Genomic DNA, 24,312 nt, shown 5'->3' with positions numbered 1-24,312 from the left:
TTGCATTATATGATTGTTGATGTATTATATGAATGTTGATTTCTACCCATAGGCAAATCCCAGAGATTTTTATAGAATACTTAACTGAAGAAAGTTTTCTCCTTTTTAGTGACTCAGCCATGTGATACATCGGCCACTACGAACTCCTCTGAATATACTTGTCATGGTTTGTTCCCTGGACGGCGAGATGTTCACATATATCAAAAGAGTAGTGTGTAACAACCTAAATCGTGTCAAAGCAAATGGCTATAGCGGTAAAAGCTTATTACAGTATGTTTGTATGAAAGTGTTGACAGAGTATGCAAAATATCCCTTTTGTTGCAGTTTATCAGAAAGTTTCACTTTTAAATGTAAATACCGAACGCTATGTTTACTAGTATTCTTTTACTGTAATAAAATTGTATGTAGCAGTGTTGTAATGACTTGTGTCAATGACTTGGCTTCAGTGCACTTAAGTATTTTTTAATGACTTGACTTGACTTTGGTGGTTTTGATAAAAATAACTTGAATTAAGTTTTTTAGACAAATGACTTGGGTTGAAATTAAATGTTTTTATTTAACATTTTATTACAAAATTGAGACATTTATCGCAAGTTTTGCACTTACAACGATTAGATTGCTACATTTTGTTTTTTCGTTATTTTTTGTTAAATTGTTGCTCATAATCTGAACAGATTACCAATTTTAATAGTTTGTCGTGTTGTTATTCTATTAGTGGTTTGACATGCTCTGATTATGACTTGACTTGGAAAACTGGTGACTTGGACTGGGACTTAACTTGCTGTTTTAAAAAAATACTTGACTTGGACTTAAGGTATTTAACAAATGACTTGACCTGGACTTAAGTCATTTTTAAATGACCTGTTTACAACACTGGTATTTAGTAATAAGTGTTTACGTCTGATGAACGTCTGTTTGCAGGATGCATTGATTTTCATGAAAAAATAAAAAATAATTTTTACGTTTAGTAACATCAAACAACATCTAAAACACATACATATTTAACCCTAACCAACGGGCGAACAGTTTTTTCTTTTTTGAATAACTTTGCACATTACACATTCTGTCAAAAACCACCAAAATTGAAACTTATATATTTAAAACAGGTTCCTCTAGCAATATATATTATTTTCAGCTTTACTATGGAGGAGCAGGTTAATGGGAAACTTCCATTTTTAGATGTACAGGTGATGAGAACCAGCGATGGCCACCTACAATCTCGGGTTTACCATAAACCAACGAGCATACGGAGGTACCTGAACTTCGCGTCTCACCATCCTGTATACCAGAAGCGGGGAGTGGTAACGGCGCTGTTCGATCAGGCCAGGCGGTTAACCTCGGAACCGGGCGTGTTAGAGGAGGAGCTTCGACGGGTTCGCGAGTCCTTGCGTCTCAATGGGTATCCACCGTCCTTACTGAGACAACAGCGTGCGACAAACTCACCTACTGATACCAAATGGGAAGGGTACGTTACCTTACCTTATATTCCAGGCCTGACGGACGTCCTGCGGCGCATGTTACGGGACTTCGGCATCGCAGTTGGTGTAAAACCTATTACAACGTTACGCCACTTGCTGTCGCATCCTAAAGACCCAATAGACGTCAACAACACGAAGGGCGTCATCTATACAATTCCATGCGGCGATTGCCCGATGATGTACATTGGCGAAACATGAAGGTCGTTCAACACACGCAGGAAAGAACATATTCGCGATGTGAACAACAACGACGCCAAGAAGTCAGCCTTGGCGCAGCACGCTTGCAGTCGTCAATACGACATTAATTTCGATGGGGGCACTGTTCTTGCAAGAGAGAGCGACTACCGAAAACGCCTGTTTCGCGAATCCTGGCAGATACACCGAACGCCGGATACGATGAACATCAAAACGGACGTTTTGTTTCCAGCGCCGTACCGACAGGTGCTAAAAGATAACCACTAAATTTCGCGTTGTCTTATCGCTTTAAATTTTGAACGTTGTTTTATCGCTGTGAATTTTGAACGCGTCTCGCACTTTTTTATCTCCTTTTTTCTTATTGTGATTTTACTTTGTGTCTTGTTGGCCTTGTGTGTCAGTCCCTGACGAAGGCTTGCCGGATAGCAAGCCGAAACGTTGGTAGAAAATAATATATATTGCCAGAGGAACCTGTTTTAAATATACTATGCCTGGTAGCAACAGCATATTTATTGAAACTTATATATAAAACATTAATACCAAATTTAAACAATCATTCCAGTAATTAATAAATTACGTGGCTTTCTTAAAATCGCTCGTAAACCTATGTCATGTTGAGTTTTGTCGAGCTAAAATTCCCTAGTTTTGAGCACAACGTTAACGAATCTAACTTAAATAATCCAAGTCACACTCACAACTAAAAAATAGGGTTGTATAAATTATCGAAAAAGATCTAATTTAAAAAACACCAAACTATCAACCTAAACAAACAAAGGGATATATGTTTTATTTTAATTTATGCATACGCATTTAACTAGAATAGGTTTGCATAAGAAAGAGTTAAAAACGCCCTTTAAGTAATCTTTGAGGAAAAAAGATCGAGGCCTAAACACATTATAAATTTAGGGTTTGAACCAATTAGTTGCCCACAATTGTTTTGAGGGCAAGTAATCGTTGTGCCAATCAAAATCATTTTAAAATACTTTTTAAACACTGCAGTACAAAAGTATTTGTTTCAATTATTTTTGAACAACGGTTTTGTAAACATTTCCGAAGATCTTTACATAATAATTTCCTTTCTATTTTTACGCAAAATATAAAATTAAACTTTTGACCCGAACGTGGCATAATGCACAAACAACTTCTTTTGATTGATCACAGTTTTGTTACGTTGTTTGATAGACAAACCACGTTCAGTTCGGACACGATTGTTAATCGCCATGTCGCTTTTTTAGGCCTTCCAGATTTTATTTTACCAGTTTGGTGATATCAAAGAGGAATATTTTCATTTCTTTAAAATTTGCGCAGTTTGTGATGAGTCATTCATGGTGCGAACATTCGGCGTTTCCCAGGAATGGTCATGACGCTCATGCGACCGTTTAAACGTTTTCTTCTTGTTCATTGTGTTTCTGTAACACTAGTGTTTCATGCAACGAGGGAAAATGTTAACCCCACCCAAACCTTGCTTGGTAAACTTAGAGGAAAATTTCGAGAACAGTGCTCTTTTAACCTTTTTATAGGGCATTTTTAACATTAATAACTTCGTACACCTCACGAATAGCAATGAACAAAATCGAACAAGAAATTAATAAATCGTTTTTTTGGCATCGTTCATACCGCTTAATGGCTAGCCAGTATTTCGGAAATTGGGACAACGTAGGCCTACATGCCGCTAGCTTATTCTTAGCCCCCACCCATAAATAACAATCAATGCCAAGTTTTTTTTTCGTTTGTTCGACAAGTCAAATCGGTGGTAGGATTCTGCACCAAGATAGCAATGGCCTCTTTTGTAAGATTTTATATTTGGGAAATTCTAGTCGAGAAACCCAAAATTCTGAGTAATTATTTACGCGCTTTATTTCCCCTTTTTTTTATTTCTAGTTGGAACCAATGAGTCGTATAATTTGCTCTTTGACACTAATCACAAGGCTTATGCTTAATTCCTGTGCTAGAGAATGTTAAAACATATATTTTATATATTTTCACGCTTCATAGGTCGTTAAATGTCCTTTTTTATTGTGTAAAATCCATGTTGTTTAGCCACTATTAGTGATTTTGCAAAAGTATATGTACATAGTTCTATAGTTTGAAAATAAACTAAGTTCGTATAAATGCTTTAAATGCTGTTGGTCCGGATTACTACTGAATATTGTATTGGTAAAGTACCCTTGCAAATAATACAACAACTACGTGAAGTAGTTAGTTTACATTTATTATTTAGACGTTTTTTGAGAAAAAAGATACTCAAATATGCGTTTACATTAATTTTGAAATAGAACTGCTTGTTGTCAGCACCACAATAGGAAACTTTTTTTTTCTAGAACATCTGTAGTGTTAGTTGCCAAGCAAAACATGAATATTGTTTTGAATACTGTTGAGTTTTCATGTTGTTTAGTTTAGGAACAATGTCAACCTTTTATTAAAATAATTTTGTATGCTAGTCCTATGCTAAGTAAAGTAATTGCGAAAAAATACATAACATGCTTAACATTTTATCCATGTTATTATTCACCAGTGCAATTTGACCAATGGGCGCTCTTTCACTATTGTACGTAAAAATTAATAAAAAAATTTTTTTCTTCAAATGCCGCATACCACAACGCATATTGTTTGGGTTAGGGTGCAGGTTAGCGTTTGGTTGAGGGTGGGTCAAGTTATTATTATCAATAAACATAATATTACTTGACCCACCCTCACCTAAACGCTAACCCAAAAAATATGCGTTGTGGTATGCGGTATTATTATTTTTTTTTTTTTGCATAACTTTTCACGTACAATAGTGAAAGAGCGCCGACCAATGTACCAGACACCACTAGGATGAAAGTTATAAGTTCAATTTTATTTAGTATTCTAAATGAAAAACAATTAAATTTTACCTGACAAATTTCCTAAAATATTTATGCTATAGATTTACCGATTGGATTCAAAATCTCAAGTAGTATGGCAAGTGAATATTGGATTGTGAGCGCCCCAGGGGACAAAACACCCCAGCAAACTTTCGACCGTCTTCAAAAAGCTGTGTCAGGTCCAGGAGGACAAGGTGGTCTCTCTCATTGCTACAAGTACACCATACCAGAATTGAAAGTTGGAACGCTGGATTCCCTTATTGGCCTCACTGATGACTTGGGCAAATTGGATACATTTTGTGAAGGGTAAGAATTCCAGATTGGAAAGTTTGTATTTTGCGCGGGGGAGACGATTTTACAGCTTGAAATTGCGCGGCTGTAGTAACATTTCTGCCCAAATTTGCGCGGCTGTAATAACGTTATTCGTAAAATTTGGACGGCTGAAATTGGAGTATTATACTGAAAACCATTAGCGCGACGAAAGTTTCAGCGATTCTTCGCGGCTGACCGCATTTAACGTTGACTTTATATAAAATGCGTGGCTGTGACCGCGGCTGAGCGGGAAATTGCGCGGGGGATAAATTCCCCGCGCAGGCCTTACTTTCCAACCTGGTAAGAATTTAGCCAATTAAAGGATTTTTTATATTAAATTAAAACACTGAAAAGTGAAATTTTATTAAATATATGCTGTATCCACTTTTCTGATGATGTTAAATTTCCATACAAAATTGAGTTTTGCATTTTTAGAAAAATTTATCTCTATTTAATAACTAGAAAATCACACTCTTTAAAAAACTATCCTGACACTACTTTCAGTAATCCTTGTAATAATTGTTTTATATATAAATGAATAAATTATCTTGTTATACAAAATACTTTTATTTTCCTTAAGAGTGTGCCGAAAAGTTGCTTCCTACATGGGGGATATTCTGGAAGACCAGAAAGACAAACTGTCGAGTAACCTAAGAGCAGGCGAAGGTAGGCTCTTCAGCACAAATTTGTCTATAGTAGCCTGCATGACATTCTTCAGGCACTTTAATATGTAACTAAAAGTGAAGCATATTTTAAACCCAGTGTTAACCTATTGATTTTATCAAACCACAAAAAAGGTCGAAGCTTTATATGTATAAAGTTGTAGCTTATAAACATGTTTATAGCTTATAAATGCTTTTGCCACTCATGTGCTTACCTTTAAAGGAACACTTGTCAACTATTTGCATCACTTTCAATGGAACATGGCAAAGTACCCAGTAAAGCAACCAATCAAAAGCCTTTCCGAAATTATATCGAAGGTTGTTACACAAGTTGACAGTGACTTAAGAACTAAGTCCCAGGCATACAACAACCTCAAGTCAAACTTGCAGAATATGGAGAGAAAAGCAACGTAAATTCAACATTCCTTTTTGCTTTAGTATTTTTGCTGATGTAAACTTACCTAATTTTTTTTTTTTATTTACAGCGGAAGTTTGTTGTTGAGAAATCTCACTCAAATTGTCAAGAGGGATGATTTCATTTTGGATTCAGAATATTTGCAAACAGTGATAGTGGCAGTACCGACGTATGTATTTCTCACATTTAAGCCTTGCATGTGTTTCTAGTTATGCTTTTGTCTATAAATGTGAATCCAATTTCAAGTTCATTTTTCACCCCTCAATAATACCTACTTAATGTGTCATAAATAATGCGATTTAATGCATTTTTCTTTTTTTCATCCTGTAAAAACAAACCAATTCTAATAGACTTGAAACATGGAGTTTGAGTGTCAAGGTTTTGCTGTTTCCTTAGAAAAACTTTTTATTTATAATTGGTTTCAAACTTATATGTATTGTATAATAATTTTGAAGAGAAAACTAGTATTCAAATTCCTTCTTTGTCATTTTGGTTGGCTTGCATAAGCCTGTCCAAGGTTTAGTATATGTATGGATTAGTTAAATTGTGTGATTAGCACTGATTATACATATACATATCTTATTATCATTTTATTTAGGGGTCTATACAATGACTGGAAGGACCATTATGAAAACTTGACGGAGTTTGTTGCACCAAGATCGTCAAGGTATGGATTGAATATTGTGCCTATCATTAGGTGTACTATAGCTATTCTCCGTTTTACATTCCTTTAGGCTTATTATGGAAGACGATGAATATGGATTGTTTGCCGTAACCATCTTTAAGAAGGTGTACGAGGAGTTCAAATATAATTGCAGCAGATACAAGTATGTAATACAAAGTGGTAAATTTCCTGTCCACCTGACATTTGCAGTGCAGCAAAATGGGTTTATATTCCCATGTTTGGATCAATCCAAATTAAATATAGTTCTATATTTTTTTCAATTATACAGTCCTATACACCTTGTTTGTAAGCATAAATGAAATTCTGTTTCAAATTATTTGGTAAAGTTATTGTACCATTTGTGTGTCAATAATATACTTGAAAAACATGTTCTTTTAACCAATATTTTGTCATGGTTTTCGATATGCAGGTTCTTTGTACGAGAATTTCACTACAGTGAGCAGCTTATGTCAACTGACAAAGACCAATTAAGCAAACTTGCATCAGACAAGAAAAAGATGCTGGTAAATTTATTTGTAAAAAATACTCAGATTCGAAATGCACAACCACCCTAATTTTTTGTGCTATTTTTCAACAGAAATAGTTAATGCTCGTGAAAATTAGATGATAAAAATATAACTTTTGTTTTCTTGTTAAAGGAGTTTATTTTCGGTTTAATACAATAATTTTGTTATTTGCAACAGCCACATCTCGAACATTTCATATACATTATTTTTAGGGTCCACTTTTGAGGTGGTTGAAAGTAAACTTCAGTGAAGTCTACATTGCCTGGCTTCACATCAAAGCACTTCGTGTTTTCGTTGAGTCAGTTCTCAGGTAAATATTTTACCAATGCCATTAAGTCATATAGTTGTGCATGTGTTACCCACCTAGGTTATTGTTTTCCCTAATTAGACAACTTTTGTTACTAACATATGGGTGTGTTTACACCTTAAACATTTGAAGTGAAACGATTTAGCCCCAAAATGGGCCAGCTGATAATAATGGATGTGATTTAATCCCTTCAAGCACTTTTAAAAGCAGTATTTTGGTTAGAAGATTGGTACAGAAAGTTTGCTCGAATTCTGAGGGGTTCTGGTGTAATTGCATCCCCTAAATCATTATGATAACACTGAGATTACCTAAACACCCATATTTTGGTATAGTTTTTAGCTTTTTTAATAAATATAATGCCAATACTATTTGTTACTTGTTCGTATAAAAGGTATGGCCTTCCGGTAAACTTCCAAGCCGTTGTTTTGGAACCACAAAAGAAAAATAGAAAACGTTTGCGTGAGCTTCTCAACTCTTTGTTCGCCGATTTGGATAGCACTGGTCTGACTGCTGCTGAAGTAAGCTTATAACAGTTCACACAAAAATAGAGTTGTTGACAAAAAACACAAAAATAGAGTTGTTGCTATGTTCAAAGTAGAATCCAGGGGGATTCTAGAGTATCTAATCCTAGTATTTTTTATTAATTAATTACCTTATTTTATAGGGGGGAGTAATCATATTATTCACTGTAATTACAGCAATTAATCGCAAAACACTTTGTTGGCATATGTATATTAAAATTAAAAAAATATCTTCCAGTGTACCCTCGCTAAATATTGGCAATAATTTGACCTTGAGTCAACCCGTAGCGCATTTCGTCCGAGACCAGAACATTTTACAACGGAATGTTACTTTTGCAACTTATCGCATTTAATAAAATTGCGAAGTCTGCATAGAAACTTGCCACTCGCTTATGGCCGATCAGGCTCCACCATCTGCGGTAAAACGAATAAATTATATCGGTTTCAATTACCCGATATAAACAGCAAATTTGGATACGAATCCAATTTGGATTATAAATTCTACTTTGAACATCCCTAATTGTTGCACATTTTAACACGTCAAATTTAAACCATTGCTTTTAATGCGTTATTATAAAAAACACCTTTTTTATAAAATATTTTTGCGTTTTTGTATTTATAGAAAAATCCTATTGTTATATGAAGCCTTGTGCATTAGTCGTAGTGTTATTTACCGCATCATTTATACTTGAACTGACCTGGTTTATAGTTCAATTACCTATGGCATATTCGTTTTTAGGAAGAAACGGTTCCTGGACTCTCCTTGGGAATGCAAGAATATTACCCTTACGTATTTTACAAAGTTTTTCTGGACTTTGAAACTCGCGCCTTTTAGTTTTCCCTTGGTTTGTGCTTCGTGCAATATTTTATTGTTGTGTTGTTCTACAAATACTTCTGTTTCGTCTTAACATTGTCACGGAAATATTTTATTGCTGCGGGCCAGGGAATCATTCCTATCCAATACACATTGTCCAAGTTTAATTTTTTTTGGCAAAAAAAAAATTGGTTCGACTTTCAAGGTATAAAAGTCTAAAAATGTGCATAACACAGGGAAGTTTTGTTTTGTACCAGATATTTAATAAATGTTATTATGTTAAAAGTCTTACTTTTAGAATCAATAAAATTCTGGCTGACTGGCAGCTTTTGTTTAAATTTAAAGCATAGTGTTACACATGCCTACCAAAAAACGGGAAAAGCGCCGAATTGTATTGTTGGCAGCCATCTCCCGAAAAATCGTTTTAGTTTTTGGTGTGTTGCAAAAGTTGCGAGTATCATGTGAAGACAAAACAATAGTGCTTTATTTTTATTATTTACTGCAACATTCGTCTCAGTCTTATGAATCTCCAGTCGTTTAATTTGTAAAATATATGTAAGTTATATATTGAATTTTTGGTTAGGCGTGTTTGGGCCAGGAAGCGATACAAATAACAAGCATTTAGTTTGGATAGTTGAAGCCGTAGTCCAAATTGGTCAGGAGTTCGTACAGCGTTGATAACAGCGGTTCCCAAACTTTTCTAGAAATTTTGCCTAGTGGACCGGTTGCAACTATTTTGATATTTCACGGCCCTATAAAAATTCAAGGGTCAGTTGACCCATGTTTCTACTAGTACACTAGGGCAGTCACCATTCTCTTATCTGATGTAACAACTTTCTAACTAATGCGGACGATTCGCTGATAGCAGGTAGTACAGCATAATAGATGTTTTATAATGTCACAAGATACATGATAAAACACGCTATATTATGGAATATGAAAGTATAAATAAAGACTAATACTAATGACAGATAGTGTTTAAAAACATTCGCTAAAGCCTAATTCTTATTGCGGGCCCTCTGGGACCCCATTTGGTCCGCGGACCCTAGTTTGGGAACCGCTGGTCTATAACGATCTCTTTTTTATGAAGCTGTTTTTTTAGTTGCCTTAAAATACAAACGAATAAAAAAAAATGTTGCCGCAAAGAGTAATTACGCCGCAATATAACCCTAGCGTTATAACCGTACTTAACGCGTTCTGCCTCTCTAAAACATTTTTTTTTTCGATAACGATCTCATGCAAAACACGGGGATGCTAAGCAGCTTACTTTATTTGACGAACGCAAACAACAAAAAGGAGAAGTGAACTTAGTTGATATCCGGCGTCCGTATAAACCCGCACTGAACACGCGTTGCGAAGGAATGAACTTGCAGCAAAATCAGTGGCCGAAATGAGTGGTGTCTTTTTTTACATGTCCATTGCTTGTTCCTCATCGGCTTGGGGATCGCGCGGCTGCCCACTGATTGGAGGTACAAGGCCTCCCAACTCACCCTTAGAAAAAAGTGATACAGTTAGGTCCGTTGTTAAATGCTGGCGATTTTGCGGTCTTAAATCTTACAACCGGTTGTACAACTTTTTTTAACCTTCTTTTTTTTTTAAACAGTGACGGTTATTATCCTAAATAATGTATTCATCAGTTTTAATATTTAAAAGTTATAATTTCTGTTCAACACAAATTGTGTTGTCAATTTTAGTTGAGTTGGCAAACATGGCAAAAATTAACCGGTATATATATATCAAAATATACCGTTGATTACCCAACACCCAGTTTATGTTTATTGTTAAATACAGTCACTTATGCTATTATGGATTTTTTTCAAATAATACTGTTCCATTTACATCAAGTTCCATTAATTATACAGATTCACCACATTTTTCATGAACAGATAAAATTTGATTTTAATTTGTTAATCTGCGGAAGGTGAAAAGTGTTGTTCTCAGAAGTAAACAAATGCTCAAAATATTGCCCACCAATTGGGACGCCAAATGCGTAATTCATGCCCTTAAGTTGCGAGTTTAGATAGACAGTGCAAAAGTTATTGTTGCAACTTACTACTTGACCAGATTCTGCTTGGCCTGTAGGCTGTGTTGTCATGCGACCTTCTTTTTCCTCCAAGTTCTCCAAAAATGGTGCAACCAATTCATCTTCATAAATGACCACATTTTGGTTTTGCCCAACGATGGCCACTGAACAGTTCTTGACATTAAGATCTTGCTCCGCCGGCAAAGTCTCCCTTAATGCTGTCAGACCGTGTCTAACAAGTTCTTCAGCATTACCTAAACATTTCATTCAACAATGTGAGCAATGCTTACATAAACTCTGTTAACAGATGTGGAAATTTACTGCTAATCATTGGAAATTTGTGTACCTATTATTCAATTTCAATACAAACCAAAAAATTAGGAATGCCCAGAAACCGAGCTTTGTAAGTGTTAAAACACAATCTGTTTTTTAGTATAAGTTTTGTTTAACATTTATATTATTTACATTCTTTGAATTTTTCAAGATGTCTCTCTAGGTAAGTTCTTGCACTTTGCGATCTTGATCCAATTGCCATAGCTTTGCAATTGTAATAATTAGCAGATGGGCAAGTTTGAAATATATGTGGTCCCTTTTCCTGCAAGAAACAACACAAATTTCTTCTTCATGATGTATAAATCAGTTTTTTTTAGTATATATGCATTTTGGCCTTAGTAGAAAATAAAAGTACATAAGTGCCTTTGGACCAGCTAGCAAAAATTACTGAGCTTATAAGGGTTTTTAGTGCAACTAAGGGGTAAAAACAAACTGGGTAAAGATTTCAATTTTTAACTATTCACGGATTCGTATTATGGAAAAATTCTTGCACGTTATTACAGTGCTACAAATGCAGAACATTAAAATGAACAATTGTGGTTTCTGGGCAAGCCTTCTGAAGACTTTTAATGATGTAACAAATTGAACTTCATTGCTGATTTGCAATTTAGGCTTTAGGCTAACAGCAATTTGTCGTTTTACGAAATAATAAGTAAATGGATGACATTCTTTTGGTGTTTTTTTTTTCTAAGCGCCAAATAAACTCTACTTTAAATTACTGCTCAAGTGCTCACGATGTTTTATAAGTAAAAAAATAAATTTATTTAAAGTACAAGTCACAGAAAGAAGATGCATCTGTCACATTTAGTGGGGAATTAATAAAAATCCCTTTATTTATATTATAAAAGATGCCTAGTAAGCTAACCTTTTTTTTTAATTTTTGTCTAAATACGCCTTATTTTTTCTTTTATTCAAAAATAACAATTGTAGATACAGTGCTTGTTTGTTAAACGGTACCTTAAACTTTTTTAATTTACTGAAAATTGCAAACTTACATCAAAGCCAGCAACTAGTATTCCAACGCCGAATGGCCGCCGACCATAACGCTGAGTAGGAATTTGAGTTTCTGATAAAAAATATGAATTTTAGAATTCATATGCAAAAACAATATAACTAAGTTTGCTAGTATAAAAGCAATTTTTTGATTAAAAACATAAAGGAATAATGTTTGCAGATGTAATAATTTTGCTTATTTCCAATGTCATCCATCACAACGTGCAAAACAAAAAGGAATTTAAATTGTACTAAAAGCATTAAAAAAATATAGAATAATTATAAACTACTTTGTCAACTGTGTTTGCTCCTAAATAATGCAGGTAAATAGCTTAGAACAGGGACGTCCAACCTTTTCTGCAAAGGGCCGCATTGCAACTTCAAATATTTTAATGGGCCGCACAACCTATTAAATTAAGTTTAAGAAACATAACTAGTAGTGTAAACAGACCTTTTTAGTTATATATACATTGTTTTACCCATACTATACTATTAATATGCCCCTGAAAGCTGACTGGTACATTTTAATTAGGATAAGATTCAAAGTTCAAAATACTACTTGGAGTGAAATTGACGAGTGCGCCTCAGAAAAAATTCAGTTGGGTCGCAGGTTGGACATCCCTGGCTTAGAATTTTGTTTGGTAAGAAAGCTTTGTAAACAACAAAGTTAGAAAACAAACTTTACAACAGTAAAAAGGTATTATAGGTTCTTCTCAACGCAATTAATTGCAAAGTGTCCCTGGTCACTTACTATTTCCAACGGTTCCCACCAGTCTTGTAACTGGCAGTTTTCTATCAAACATGAACTCTTGGTGCATGCATTCTCTCCTCATGAAATTTCCAAGTGAACGCGCATCCGATGTAAGGCCAGATATTGAAATTGCTATATGAGGAGCAATACGTTCTATTTTCTTTTGGTGAGCAATGAGGTCCGATTGAGCTCTCTAAACATAATAGTTTGAGATACTTTGTTAATGGGCTGTAGATTGGTTCAAGGTTGGAAAGTTTTAGCAGTTGCACACTTAGCTGCTACCTTAACCAAGCATTTCAGATAAAATTACAAAATGCATTGAGCCACCAAGTCACTCAACCATGCAATTTTAGCTGCTCTTTTGTTTTTTGGGAAGCTACTTCATTTACTGGCTCACATATTTAAAAATAACTGTATTCCAGTCATTGAGATTTGTAAAGTAATTTTATTACAGCCAAGTTACAATTTTGATAAATATGCTGTTGCTACCAGGCATAGTATATTTAAAATAGGTTCCTCAGGCAATATTTCTTTAACCAACGTTTCGGCTTACTAACTGGCAAGCCTTCGTCAGGGACTAACACACTAAGCCAACAGCCAGATGAACCTATTTTAAATATTACAATATTGAGCTGCATACTGCACAGGGTTGGGATTGAATTAAAATTTACAATTTTTTTTACGGCAGCCTAAAAAACCCAAAAAAAATTTACGGCAGGCTAAAAATCAGGACTCGTCTTGACGAAAGAACACTCGCCAAAATAACAGCACATCATCAGTGAATTTACAGAAACAATTTTTTTTTGAATAATTAGAACGGATTTTGCAGGGTATATACAGTTCTCATATGGCTGGCCTTAATTGTTTATCAAACAACAAAAAAGGGGATTGGACATTTTACCAATTTTTAATTCTGTTTAATGCGCAAGATTGTACCATTAGCCATTCATGCAACGATTTGCCCTTAGTGTTTGGAGTTTAACATAATTTGTCACAAATTTAGTCCAGTAGGTCTGATAACAACAACCAATTTCAGTAAAGTTGTAAACATTATACATTTTTTGTTTAAAAGTTTCCCAGATTGCGTTAATAAAATCCCAACAACAAAGGATATATGGAAAGGTAAAACAATTAAACAATAAGCAAATATATATTTGGATTGCAAACATTTAAAGATATATCAGAATCACCTTTAGAGCAACAAGTACCGCATGTGTTTTTGACTTGAGTCCAACAGTTGCCGAGCCTTGTTTCACAGCTTCCATCGCATATTCAATTTGATGTATTCTACCCTGTGGACTCCACACCGTAACATCGTTGTCATATTGGTTTCGAAACTGCGCAACACAAACATACTGCATGTAGTTTTGAATTGCTACAGGTTGGACTTTAATAGTTTACTTCCCAGAAAATTCTCCCAGAAAATTTGGCCAACCTAATAACAACCGATATGGCCAAAACAATACTAAAATAAAAAATGCCTATTTTTCTGGATTGCTCACATGAACCCATTACTCTGGAAAGCATAGCAAGTCTAGACAAGATCTAGCGGGTGCACAGCGGAAAAAATCCAGCTGACCAGGTGCAACAAAATTTCAAATCTCAGGGTGCACTTTATGATTTTCCAATGCACTCCTGTAATGCCTACATTACATGTAAACATATGCTGATGTGATAAATAAAAGTGCACAAGCATTTCACATATTGGGGATGCAGTTTACATTTTTTTGAGTGTGCACTTTAAAATGGTTATAAAATGCAGGTACACTTGCCATACTTTCTACAATGGCCTATGAGTGATGGTAAGTTGGGGTTAGCAGTTGGATTAGTGCCAGGTTGCACAAAGATCTTAGTATGTAGAGCCACATTTTTAGTCGTGCAGGTGTGCAATTAGGGATGTGGACACCTGAAATAACTTAACAAGGTATGAAGCGGCGTGCAAGTCAAAATGTTTTAAGTTAACAGGCTTATTTAAGGTGCAATTTTACCGAATCATGTGTAAACAAGTTTTTTTAAAACAATTTTGGATGTGCACCTGACACAGAATGCAGACTGGCTTATAGGTGGTGGTTTTATTAAATTCAATTTCCTGACGTACCCGGTATGCATTGTTTTCAATAATATATTCCCTAATATTTTTATTACTTTGGTGTCTGGGTAAATAGCCCCTTGTCATAAATTGATTTGAAAAGTATCAAATAAACAAAACTTACCATTCTTACAATTATTGTATTCTGTAACCTAAAAATCTACAAAAAAAAGATAAGTTACTTTTTTGTAAAAGATACGTATAAAGAAGAAACATAGATTTTTTAAAAGTAAGGCACAAACGTTATGTTAAATAATTAACTACCGGCAATTTTCAGATTTAAAACGCTTATTGAAACATCTAAGCCAACTTATTTTATTGTCTATTGTAATACCATAAATAACGAAATTTTATATCCCATTTAACAACTTTTCTTGTTTCACATTCAATTCAACAACATTACCAAGCATTTTGCCGGTAATGCCTAATCCGGGTCAGTGTATGCTTTTACACTAATTTTATCCATTACAGCAGGGGTTCCCAACCTGTGGCCCAAAGAGTTTTTATTTATCCAGTTCGCTTTGAGAAAGATAGTTTGAACACATTTTGGGCAAACTAAGCGATTTGTACCCAGCTCAATGAAATTTGTCATGTCATTGCTGTTTCCTTTGCCATCAACCTATCATTGTGAATGTGGGTTTTCAACAACGTTACTTCTGAAGACCAAGCAGCGTAGTGTCTTGGATATTCAATATAATATGCTGCTGGCTCTTTCCACCAGTAAACCAGCAATTTAGACATTGTCAGAGCAAAAACGAGCCCAACCATCACATTAACGGAATATGTAGGCTAACAACTAATTAGTGTACTATCATGTTTACTGTGTGTTGTAGTTATATTATTTTATCATTCTAATTGCCGGTTACTATCTAAACCAGTTTTTCAATTGAAATGACGTTCCTTGATTTTTTTAAAAAGGTTGGGAAAATAGGGGGGCCATTGATTTCTCAAAATTTTCAAAGGGGGCCACGGTGTAAAAAAGGTTGGGAACCCCTGCAATACAGTGATGGCACTCAGAATGGAAGAAAAGAAAGAAAGAAAAGGGAACTGGTTTGTTTATAGTTAGAGATTCAGAAAAGGAATATAAAAAAAATATCACACATAAAATTTCTCAAAAATTCGTCATAGCACAGTCATGCGCTGTGAATCAACAGTGAGTACCTAAATGAATAAATATAGGACCTAGGAAGTCAAACCGCTTTTTCGGGTCAGCTCCGATTCGACTAAATTTATTTTCAAAACTGTTTCGTTTCGGAAAGAATATAAGTTGCGTTACATTAGGGGTGCACAACCTGCGGCCACACGTGTCTTACACTATGTGTTGGCGGCCGTATGTTGATACAAACTTGTGTTTATTTAATGGTAAAAAAGGAATTTTGAAACTCGTCCAAAATTAGGCAGGGTTTTTTTGTTACAGGCCATGCAGACACTTGTCTACCATTGCTGGTCATCAAATTGGTAAACAGCATTATGTGAGCAAGGGTGAACCCAGGAGAGCACCTGGCCATGCACCCCAAACACTATATTTTTTGCCAACTTCGCCTAATCAAGTAGGCCTAATATGCCTACCATTTTATTGCGCTTCACGCGAACTTCTATCTGCCTTAATTCTTATGTTTTATCCATTTTAAATAAATCCGCTCATATCCAGGGCGCCCTGTATATTATAGAATGTTGCGCCGCTAAAATAACCAAATCTGTAAGTGCAATTTCTGTTAATTTAGGACATGTGAAGGTATTTTTAGCAAATATGCGATTCGTTTTATGTACCTAAGCCCATTTTGTTTTAAATTAAAGGTTTGCCAATTTAAACACAATAAACGCATTTTTTCCCGCTTTGCGCGATTAGCCTGGATTCAGTTGCACATTTTCGCACGAGCTCGCTAGAGTATGTTTTCCTAAGATAGTTGTTTGAGGGCGTCACGTTATGACTTAACTTTCTGACGTCATCTTTAAAAATATCCACTGGCGGCTGTAAGAAAAATAAAGACAGTCAAATACTAATTTTGACCTACCGTACTTTAACTACGAAAATTCATAAATGAAAGTTTTGGCAAATTAAACGATATAATTGCGTTTATTCACGATATACTCGAGGGTCGTCGTTTCAATATATGTTAAACACTCGTTCTTTAAACTGCAAATCTTAAATGGGACATATTTTTAAACTATAAACATTTTGCCACTTTTAACTATACCGGTAGGTAAACAATATTTTCGTCGCGCTTTTCAAAAGTGGTTTTCTCCACCTTTCGTATGACTACAGCCTATCACAACGACATTTGATAATTTTATAAAATTATTTTTTTTATAAAAAATTATAAATATAGGATAAAAGTATTTTTCACGTTTGTCAAAATCAGCTCGTGCACAAGCAATTTGTTGTGTGCTCAATGAGAAAAGCCTCCTGAATTTACAGTTTAGCGCTAATTCAACCAATTGAACTCAATTTTTTTCCCGCGCGTGACCGACAAAGAATCTCACTACTTCTTGTTGTCTCAGTGATAATTTATTGAAAATGCTGAATTGCGTTTCGTGGGAGGCCCAAGGCGTTTCGTGGGGGGCGCAAGAAACTTACCAAAGGGGCGCGGCTGAACAAAGGTTAAGAACCACTGCTCTATCGCATACAGGTGGTTCTCAACAGATGCTTTCATTTTTCTTTATTATTCTTTAAATTTAGATAACCATAAAACAAAATAAGCTATAAATTATAAAGCCGAAGAGGGAACTCTGTTTACTGATGAGCTACACCAGAAGTGTCCATGTTTCAGAAAAGGACGTATTAATGTTGAAGCTGAATGCAATACTTGTGGATACGGCACGTTTGTCTTAAACGTAACAATTCTAGACAAAGACGTGCTGTATAGCCCGTCGAAAGGTCGATCTATTATATATACTGCTGGAAGAGCAACACTCCGTTATATGTAACAATTCTACTTGCAGGCAAAAAATGTTTTTTTTGGGTGCTGAAAATATGGCAGCCCTAACATCAAACTGTTTGTATTCAATTGAACCACGATATGATTATAGGTATGTGGTTTGAAAATCATCTTACATTAAATTTGCTGCACAAAGTTTGACCTTAACTCTTTCCTGCAGCACTGGGACATTGACACATCGTAAAAAAAAATTAGAAATGTTTCCGACGGAGAAATTTAAGAACGTTTCTAGCAATGACTACTTCGTATTCACAGTTGAGTCATTAGCCATTACCTCTCGGCGAATTAACCATTAATTAAAACACGCCGATATATTGTGTCTGGTTTTCTTTAGTTATGTATTATTACCGAGCGATAATTACCATGCCCTGCTTTGCTTGAAGGGATGCCCTATCCATGTTTAAAAATCTAAATTCCCAGATAAAAAATACGAATCCATAAATATGCCACACATGGTCTATGGGCCAGTGGGAAACTATTTTTTGCTAATGTTGTACGTGAACAATCTTGACTAGATGTTTAATATCTATAAATTGTCAGCTTCGGAGAAAGCAGTGGGTGTTTGTTTTATTCATAACTTATTATGTAAAATATTTTTCTAAAAAAACTTTACCCAAAGAATTTTCTAACAATTAAACAATCAATGTAAGATTAACAAACGCTTTTCAGTAATTAACAAAACACCTCCTCCCATGATGCTTTAGTCTGGAGTCAGCGGACTTGAACACAGAACATTTCTCAATTAGTTAATTGCGGTTAAGGGCGCCAAAGGTTATCTGAATTGATGAGTAAAGCAACAATCGAATTTCTCTCAGGCTCCTGATATGGGATTACCAAGGCCTAAAACGGTAAAAAATGAGAAAAGCAAAATCGGGGTTAAACTTTGTTTTTTATTATATATACCAACTGTAGGCTTCGTGAACACAGCTAGACCAGGGTATAGGATACAATAACAGACTATTAAACCCCACCTCAAATTATATGTTTGTCAACTTCAACTATGTAAAAATTGTAAATGCAAAAAAATCGTGCTTGGCCAATTTTGTGAAATATTTTCAACGTTGGTGATATGTTTCCACCTGTAGGTTTGAAACAAAACATCGAAAATATAACGAGCGCTATTCAAATAACAATTTCTGTCAACCTAAATTAGATAAACGATAAAAATCAGTCCGCTTTAGGGAAGTATTTTCTTTTTTTAATTAACGCAAATTATTTGTGGCGACTTTCTATAAAATGTAATTTCTGCCAATATAATTTAGTCAACTAATTTATTTTCGTTTGCACGAATTTATAAAGTTTTCATATATGTATATTGTATCGTGAATAACATCTCTAAAACTTTTATCACAAAAAAATAAACGTATTGTTTGATTTATGTCCTTCGCGCAATCTTTTTTCCCCGTTTATATTTAATAAAGCAGCTTTGAAGTCATTGCCCTCACACTTTACTGGCAAAAATTAACTTGATAAATTCTACACAGCAAAATACTCTAGCAAAGCTAGCAATTCAGGTCAGACACAATAAACAGATCTTAAAAGATATATATATTTCGCCAATCAAGGCATCGTCAGTATATATGAATTAAAACAAACGCAACAGTATACGAATAAGTCAGAAACATTAATAATTAAATTAAACAAAGTAAAATAACTAAAATATAAAAAACTATGAATTTGTAGTGACAGCCAATGTGTGCAAACCCTGAACAGAAACAATAAGCACGTGCAATTTAAAAGTGTTTTATATTTTAGTTATTTCACTTTGTTTTATTCAATTATTAATGTTTCTGACTTATTACTGTTGCGTTTGTTTTTATTCAGATATACTGACGATGCCTTGGTTGGCGAAATATATATATATCTTTTAAGATCTGTTTATTGTGTCTGACCTGAATTGCTAGCTTTGCTAAAGTAGTTTGCTGTTACGGATCAGGAATTAAGGTCGACATTTATCTTGCAAGGGTCAAGGTGATTTCCATTATTCACATATTCAGTGCAACATTGATAAATTCTATTAGATAGAACAATGTGTTAAACTATTTTATAAGCCCAATCACTCGAGAACAAAAGGCTTAATAAAATTACTCGATTTAGGAGGTCGCGTTATGACGTAACTTTATACCCCCACCCTAACAAAATTTAATTGATCCACCCCTGCTAAAAAACATAGTTAATTGGCGTAGCGAACAAGTGACTTAATGGACAATCGGGTTCACAGCATACATGTTTAAATAATGGTTCATGTATGTTTTGACGTTGTAGTTCTTGTTTCTCGGAGGCAAGCTAGGCTCAATTGGTATATCAGGGGTGGCCAACCAATGAAATACCAAGAGCCGCATTTGTTACTTGGTTAACCGTAAAGAGCCAAACCATACACACATGGAACGGAATGAATGGCCTATCACTCCATTTTTACGAACCCCACAAAGCGATCGCGCGAAGCGCTAAAAAAAGTGCATTTATTTCGTTAAATAGACAAAATTTTAATTTAGAATGAACGCGACGCGTTGAATGAAAAAATACACATTTAGATATATTGTCGTATATCAATATTATTTGGGCATATTTTTTGCGTTTATCTTGCTTTAAAACTGTTTTATCTTGTTTTAAAACTGAAAATACAATGGCCTTCGACAAACAGTCTGATTCGAAATCGAAGCCGACAATAATCCATAACTTAACCAAAGGAAATCGAAAACAAATTATAAATACAACATGAACGTAAGAGCCGCTTATAACTGGGTGAAGAGCCGCAGGTTGGCCACCCCTGGATATACGATTTTGTGCAGAGATTTGACTTGACCGCGACTGACCACACGTTCTCCTTATCTTCTTTAACAATCTCAGCCCAAGTTTTTCAGATGATTCGCTCAAAATCACGGCGTTTTGGAGAGTGTTAAACAAGTTGTGTTGATTAGATATACCAGTCGAGTGAAATCGCAAAAAAACTTAATTTAATTTTAAGAAATAACAAGGCCCCTCACGCCCTCATGCAGTCAATTCAAAGTCAATTAGCCATTAGAATTACTAATAAATGTTGTGAAACAATAAAATAGTTAGCCTAATCTTATTTCATTTAAGCATTTTATCATATTACAAACAAACAAAACCATAACAACTAAACTGTTATAATACGCTAAAAAAAGTAGTAAATAACTGAATTTTAACCCAAAATGTATTACATTAAAACACTTATTTCTCAACGTGGCCTAAAATCACCCAAATCAAGGTGTTTGTCCAAAAAAAAGGTAAATCGTTTCAAAAAAAAGGTAAATCGTTAACACTGTTGTTGTGTAAAATTCACCAGCTTGAGCAAGTGCTTTGGCCGCTGATTTAGCATGACATCACTGCGAACAGCAGCGTGCTTGTAGATTTTTTGTCATTTATCACCGAAATACGTCCTGCGATTAGCTACACACAAAATCATGTTTCAAATTTAAACAAAACGGTTTGCTTTCGAGCAATGCAAAGTGACGCTTTTGTGCAACGCCTTTGTTGGGTTGTGCTCTGCATTCTGCCCGAAAAGCTCGTTTTGCAGTCGGCATACCGAAGCGTGTCGTCATCATCTATTCACTGGTCCATCCTTCCCTCCGCCCATTCGTCGAAGGTTTCCTGCTGACATTTGCCCGTAAATAACGCGTCCTCGCGGGTCATTCACAAATCTGGAAGGCGGGCATCCGCGTGGGGGTGGCGTGCAGCTAAAGGTCCATGCCCTCTTATGAACACCGACGACCCCGGGTGTAAAGTTAGACGGGGAAGATTCCTGCAAAAGTTTGTCTACTTCCTGCAAAGTTTTGCCAAACAGTTTGTACGAAAATACGCTTGTGATTAGTTGGTAAGCCAATACATCGCGCCATACGCCAACAAGAATAAATCATCCGCGCACAAGTAGTAAATGAACTTAGATGTATAACCGATTCATTGTACTGCGTGTATAGTCTACACGCGTTACCACCGAATCCAGCAACAATTCGGCAACAGTTCCACGTTTCCTCGACATGCTGTCGCTAGAAGCACTCAAATCAACGTTCCAAGTTCACGGCAAGGGCGCGCGGCCTCGCTGCAAAAGGAAACGCCGACGCCCAAACAAGGGAAACAGCACCGAGTGCTCGCGGCCGCTTTTCCCATTCACAAATCCCGGTTGGGCGGCGCGGGCTGCGAAGCTTGATGTAATTCACACGAAGTTTTCATTCAGAAATTGGGAGCCTGACCTTTGCAACTCCAGAACAGGATTGCAATTGCCGGCCGGTGAACGCTGGCCGATTCGCTCGCCGCCTGTCAGCCCAGAAGCTTCTCTTGCCTCTTCGTTTCCGCGCAATTCGGCTGGGAAATGTGTGGCTCTGCGCTTTGTTTTTGTTGGCAAACAACATCTGGTTTAGCCAATGTTTTCAAAGAACTTGGACCAAATTGGCATAAAATGCCATACTATTGATACGACATTGGTCGCACTGGAAAATATTTTGGTAAAACTACGGTAGATATATGTGTTGTTTTAACATCCCAAATCGTGCAATAGGCCTATAGGACATGCTTGCTATTAAACATGCAGACATGGAAGTAGGAAAAACTCGAAACTATGGTGTGGCGGAACACTTGACGTGATTGATTGCAATGAGGATAGGAAAAATCACATCCACCCAACTAAACATTAAAATGTGAACTAAAACAGGATGCCGTTTTCAAGTTATGAAAATTATATACGACTATTTGACTTTTATGCGCCACCTTAAATTTGATAAATGGTGTGTTTTGGTAAAAAAAGCATATTTAAACTAGGTTGAAATACACATACTTTATTCTTTTTCTTTTAACAGAATTATTTTCAATTTTGTAAGCTGTTAAACGGCATCGCTAACGGTATAAATAGCCTACCTAACTTAACTGTTTAATCGCTCTGATTAACTTTAAATAATTCAAATAGGTCCACAAGTTTTTCAAAACATGAGTTTCCTACCATGCTTTGGAACTTAATACTGAATTTACGTTCATAAAAATGCAGCGGGTTTAACTTTAAAACTTGCGGCATGTTGATTTTGGCTATGTTCTAAACGGGTGAGACTAGGGTGTAAACAGAAAACAGGGAACAAACTGTCTTTGTCGGTTCGCCACATTGCAATCCACGCTCCCGGGCACTCGGCCCGCGTTATTTTGGGAACGCGCTGACGTACTGAAAATGTATTCACCGACGATTGTCCGGCGCTTTCCACAATTGCCTCGCCGATTCGTACAGCGCGGAAACCCACCAAGACATCGGCACCGGCCCTTTGGCAGATATGCACCTTGTAGCAGCAGCAGCAGCATCAGCAACCTGTAGAGGTAACAACCGCCAAAAAGGCCTTCGCAAAAGGTGAGCCACCTTAACAGTTGTTGCGACGGCGAAGTTGTGTTTGCTCGAGATAGACAAACTATTTGTCTCACGTGATACAGCCTTGTTCCCTTAACTTGGCAACAAGCATGATGACGCCTGAATATACTGTCGCCGTTCTGGCGGCCCCGCGTTCAGTTATTGTTATATTTAGCATTCCGGTCCGGGTTGAAACATCGTTTCCTGACGTAGGCCTACCTAAGAAAATAAAACCCTTAGAAAATAAAAATCATGGTGGCTCTATATGAGTTTGTCAGTAGAAAACCTGCAGCCAGTGTTTTCTTTTTCGATTTGCGAAAAAATATAGCAAACGATAGTATTAAACACGTTATGCTGGTCAAGTTAATTGAATTCCCGTTTGTTTTATTTGAATTTATTTCACGTAAGAAGAATATTGATAATAATAAACTACATATTGCTCACCAACGATGGTATTCTGCCTAAATTGTCCACATACCAACCTAAGTCCTGCAAAGATTCCAATCAAATTTTCTGCCATACACCACTTTTATTACGCTACATCTGATGCCCTCAGTAAAATGAAATTCCTACATAATTACAATTTTACTGCAAATCACACAAAGGAAGCTTTAAAGGTCATTAATTCGGTCTTCAAACAACCTTCAAAGACGTGGCGCCTGATAATAGAGCAGTATTAAAACAATAACGGTAAATAAATATGGTTTGAAACCGTACTATAGAATACTGAAAGACAGTAGTATAGCAAATTTGCATGAAGGCTTAGTGCAGTGGTTCTCAACCTTTTTTTCACTGCGTACCACCTCAAGCTTCTATGATCTTGTTGCGTACCAACAAATTGTCGAAAAAATCAACTTTACTCAAAATGTAGGCTATATAGGATTATTAAAAGGAGTGGATTAGCTAATTATAGTTAGGCCGGAAATTTGAAAACAAATGCGGCCCTCTACTCTCAAAAAAGTTTCCCTTTTTTAACTTGCAAGATACTGGTCAAGTTTTGCGATTCTTTGTTCTTTTGCTATGATGTCATAAAATAAATTTGCATAGATGTTCCAGAAAGATAATAGTTCCTATCGTTAAAGAAGCATAAAATATT

General features: G+C 35.7%; 2 protein-coding genes and 1 pseudogene across 2 annotated transcripts; 2 read left to right on the top strand and 1 right to left on the bottom strand.

Moving 5' to 3' along the window:
- The first annotated feature begins 1,142 nt into the window (after positions 1 to 1,142).
- LOC146159966 (uncharacterized) lies at positions 1,143 to 1,940 on the top strand (annotated as a pseudogene).
- Positions 1,941 to 4,515: 2,575 nt separating this feature from the next.
- LOC146159965 (V-type proton ATPase subunit C 2-like) lies at positions 4,516 to 9,312 on the top strand. The gene is made up of 10 exons (XM_083383998.1): positions 4,516 to 4,825; positions 5,412 to 5,497; positions 5,717 to 5,903; positions 5,979 to 6,077; positions 6,507 to 6,575; positions 6,643 to 6,735; positions 7,003 to 7,096; positions 7,312 to 7,409; positions 7,798 to 7,924; positions 8,667 to 9,312. The coding sequence occupies exons 1-10, from the start codon at positions 4,614 to 4,616 to the stop codon at positions 8,760 to 8,762; spliced, it is 1,161 nt and encodes a 386-aa protein (XP_083240124.1). The 5' UTR covers positions 4,516 to 4,613; the 3' UTR covers positions 8,763 to 9,312.
- Positions 9,313 to 9,993: 681 nt separating this feature from the next.
- LOC146159964 (proteasome subunit alpha type-1-like) lies at positions 9,994 to 15,183 on the bottom strand. The gene is made up of 7 exons (XM_083384626.1): positions 15,055 to 15,183; positions 14,032 to 14,178; positions 12,842 to 13,034; positions 12,093 to 12,163; positions 11,230 to 11,359; positions 10,795 to 11,018; positions 9,994 to 10,232 (listed from the first exon to the last, which is right to left on the bottom strand). The coding sequence occupies exons 1-7, from the start codon at positions 15,055 to 15,057 to the stop codon at positions 10,149 to 10,151; spliced, it is 852 nt and encodes a 283-aa protein (XP_083240752.1). The 5' UTR covers positions 15,058 to 15,183; the 3' UTR covers positions 9,994 to 10,148.
- Positions 15,184 to 24,312: the final 9,129 nt, after the last annotated feature.

Source organism: Ascidiella aspersa, chromosome 3 (genome assembly GCF_963924565.1).
Source record: "Ascidiella aspersa chromosome 3, kaAscAspe10.2, whole genome shotgun sequence".
NCBI classification, from domain to species: Eukaryota; Metazoa; Chordata; class Ascidiacea; order Phlebobranchia; family Ascidiidae; genus Ascidiella; species Ascidiella aspersa.
The sequence above is the reverse complement of the archived record's forward strand: the minus strand, read 5'-3'. Positions and strand labels throughout refer to the sequence as shown.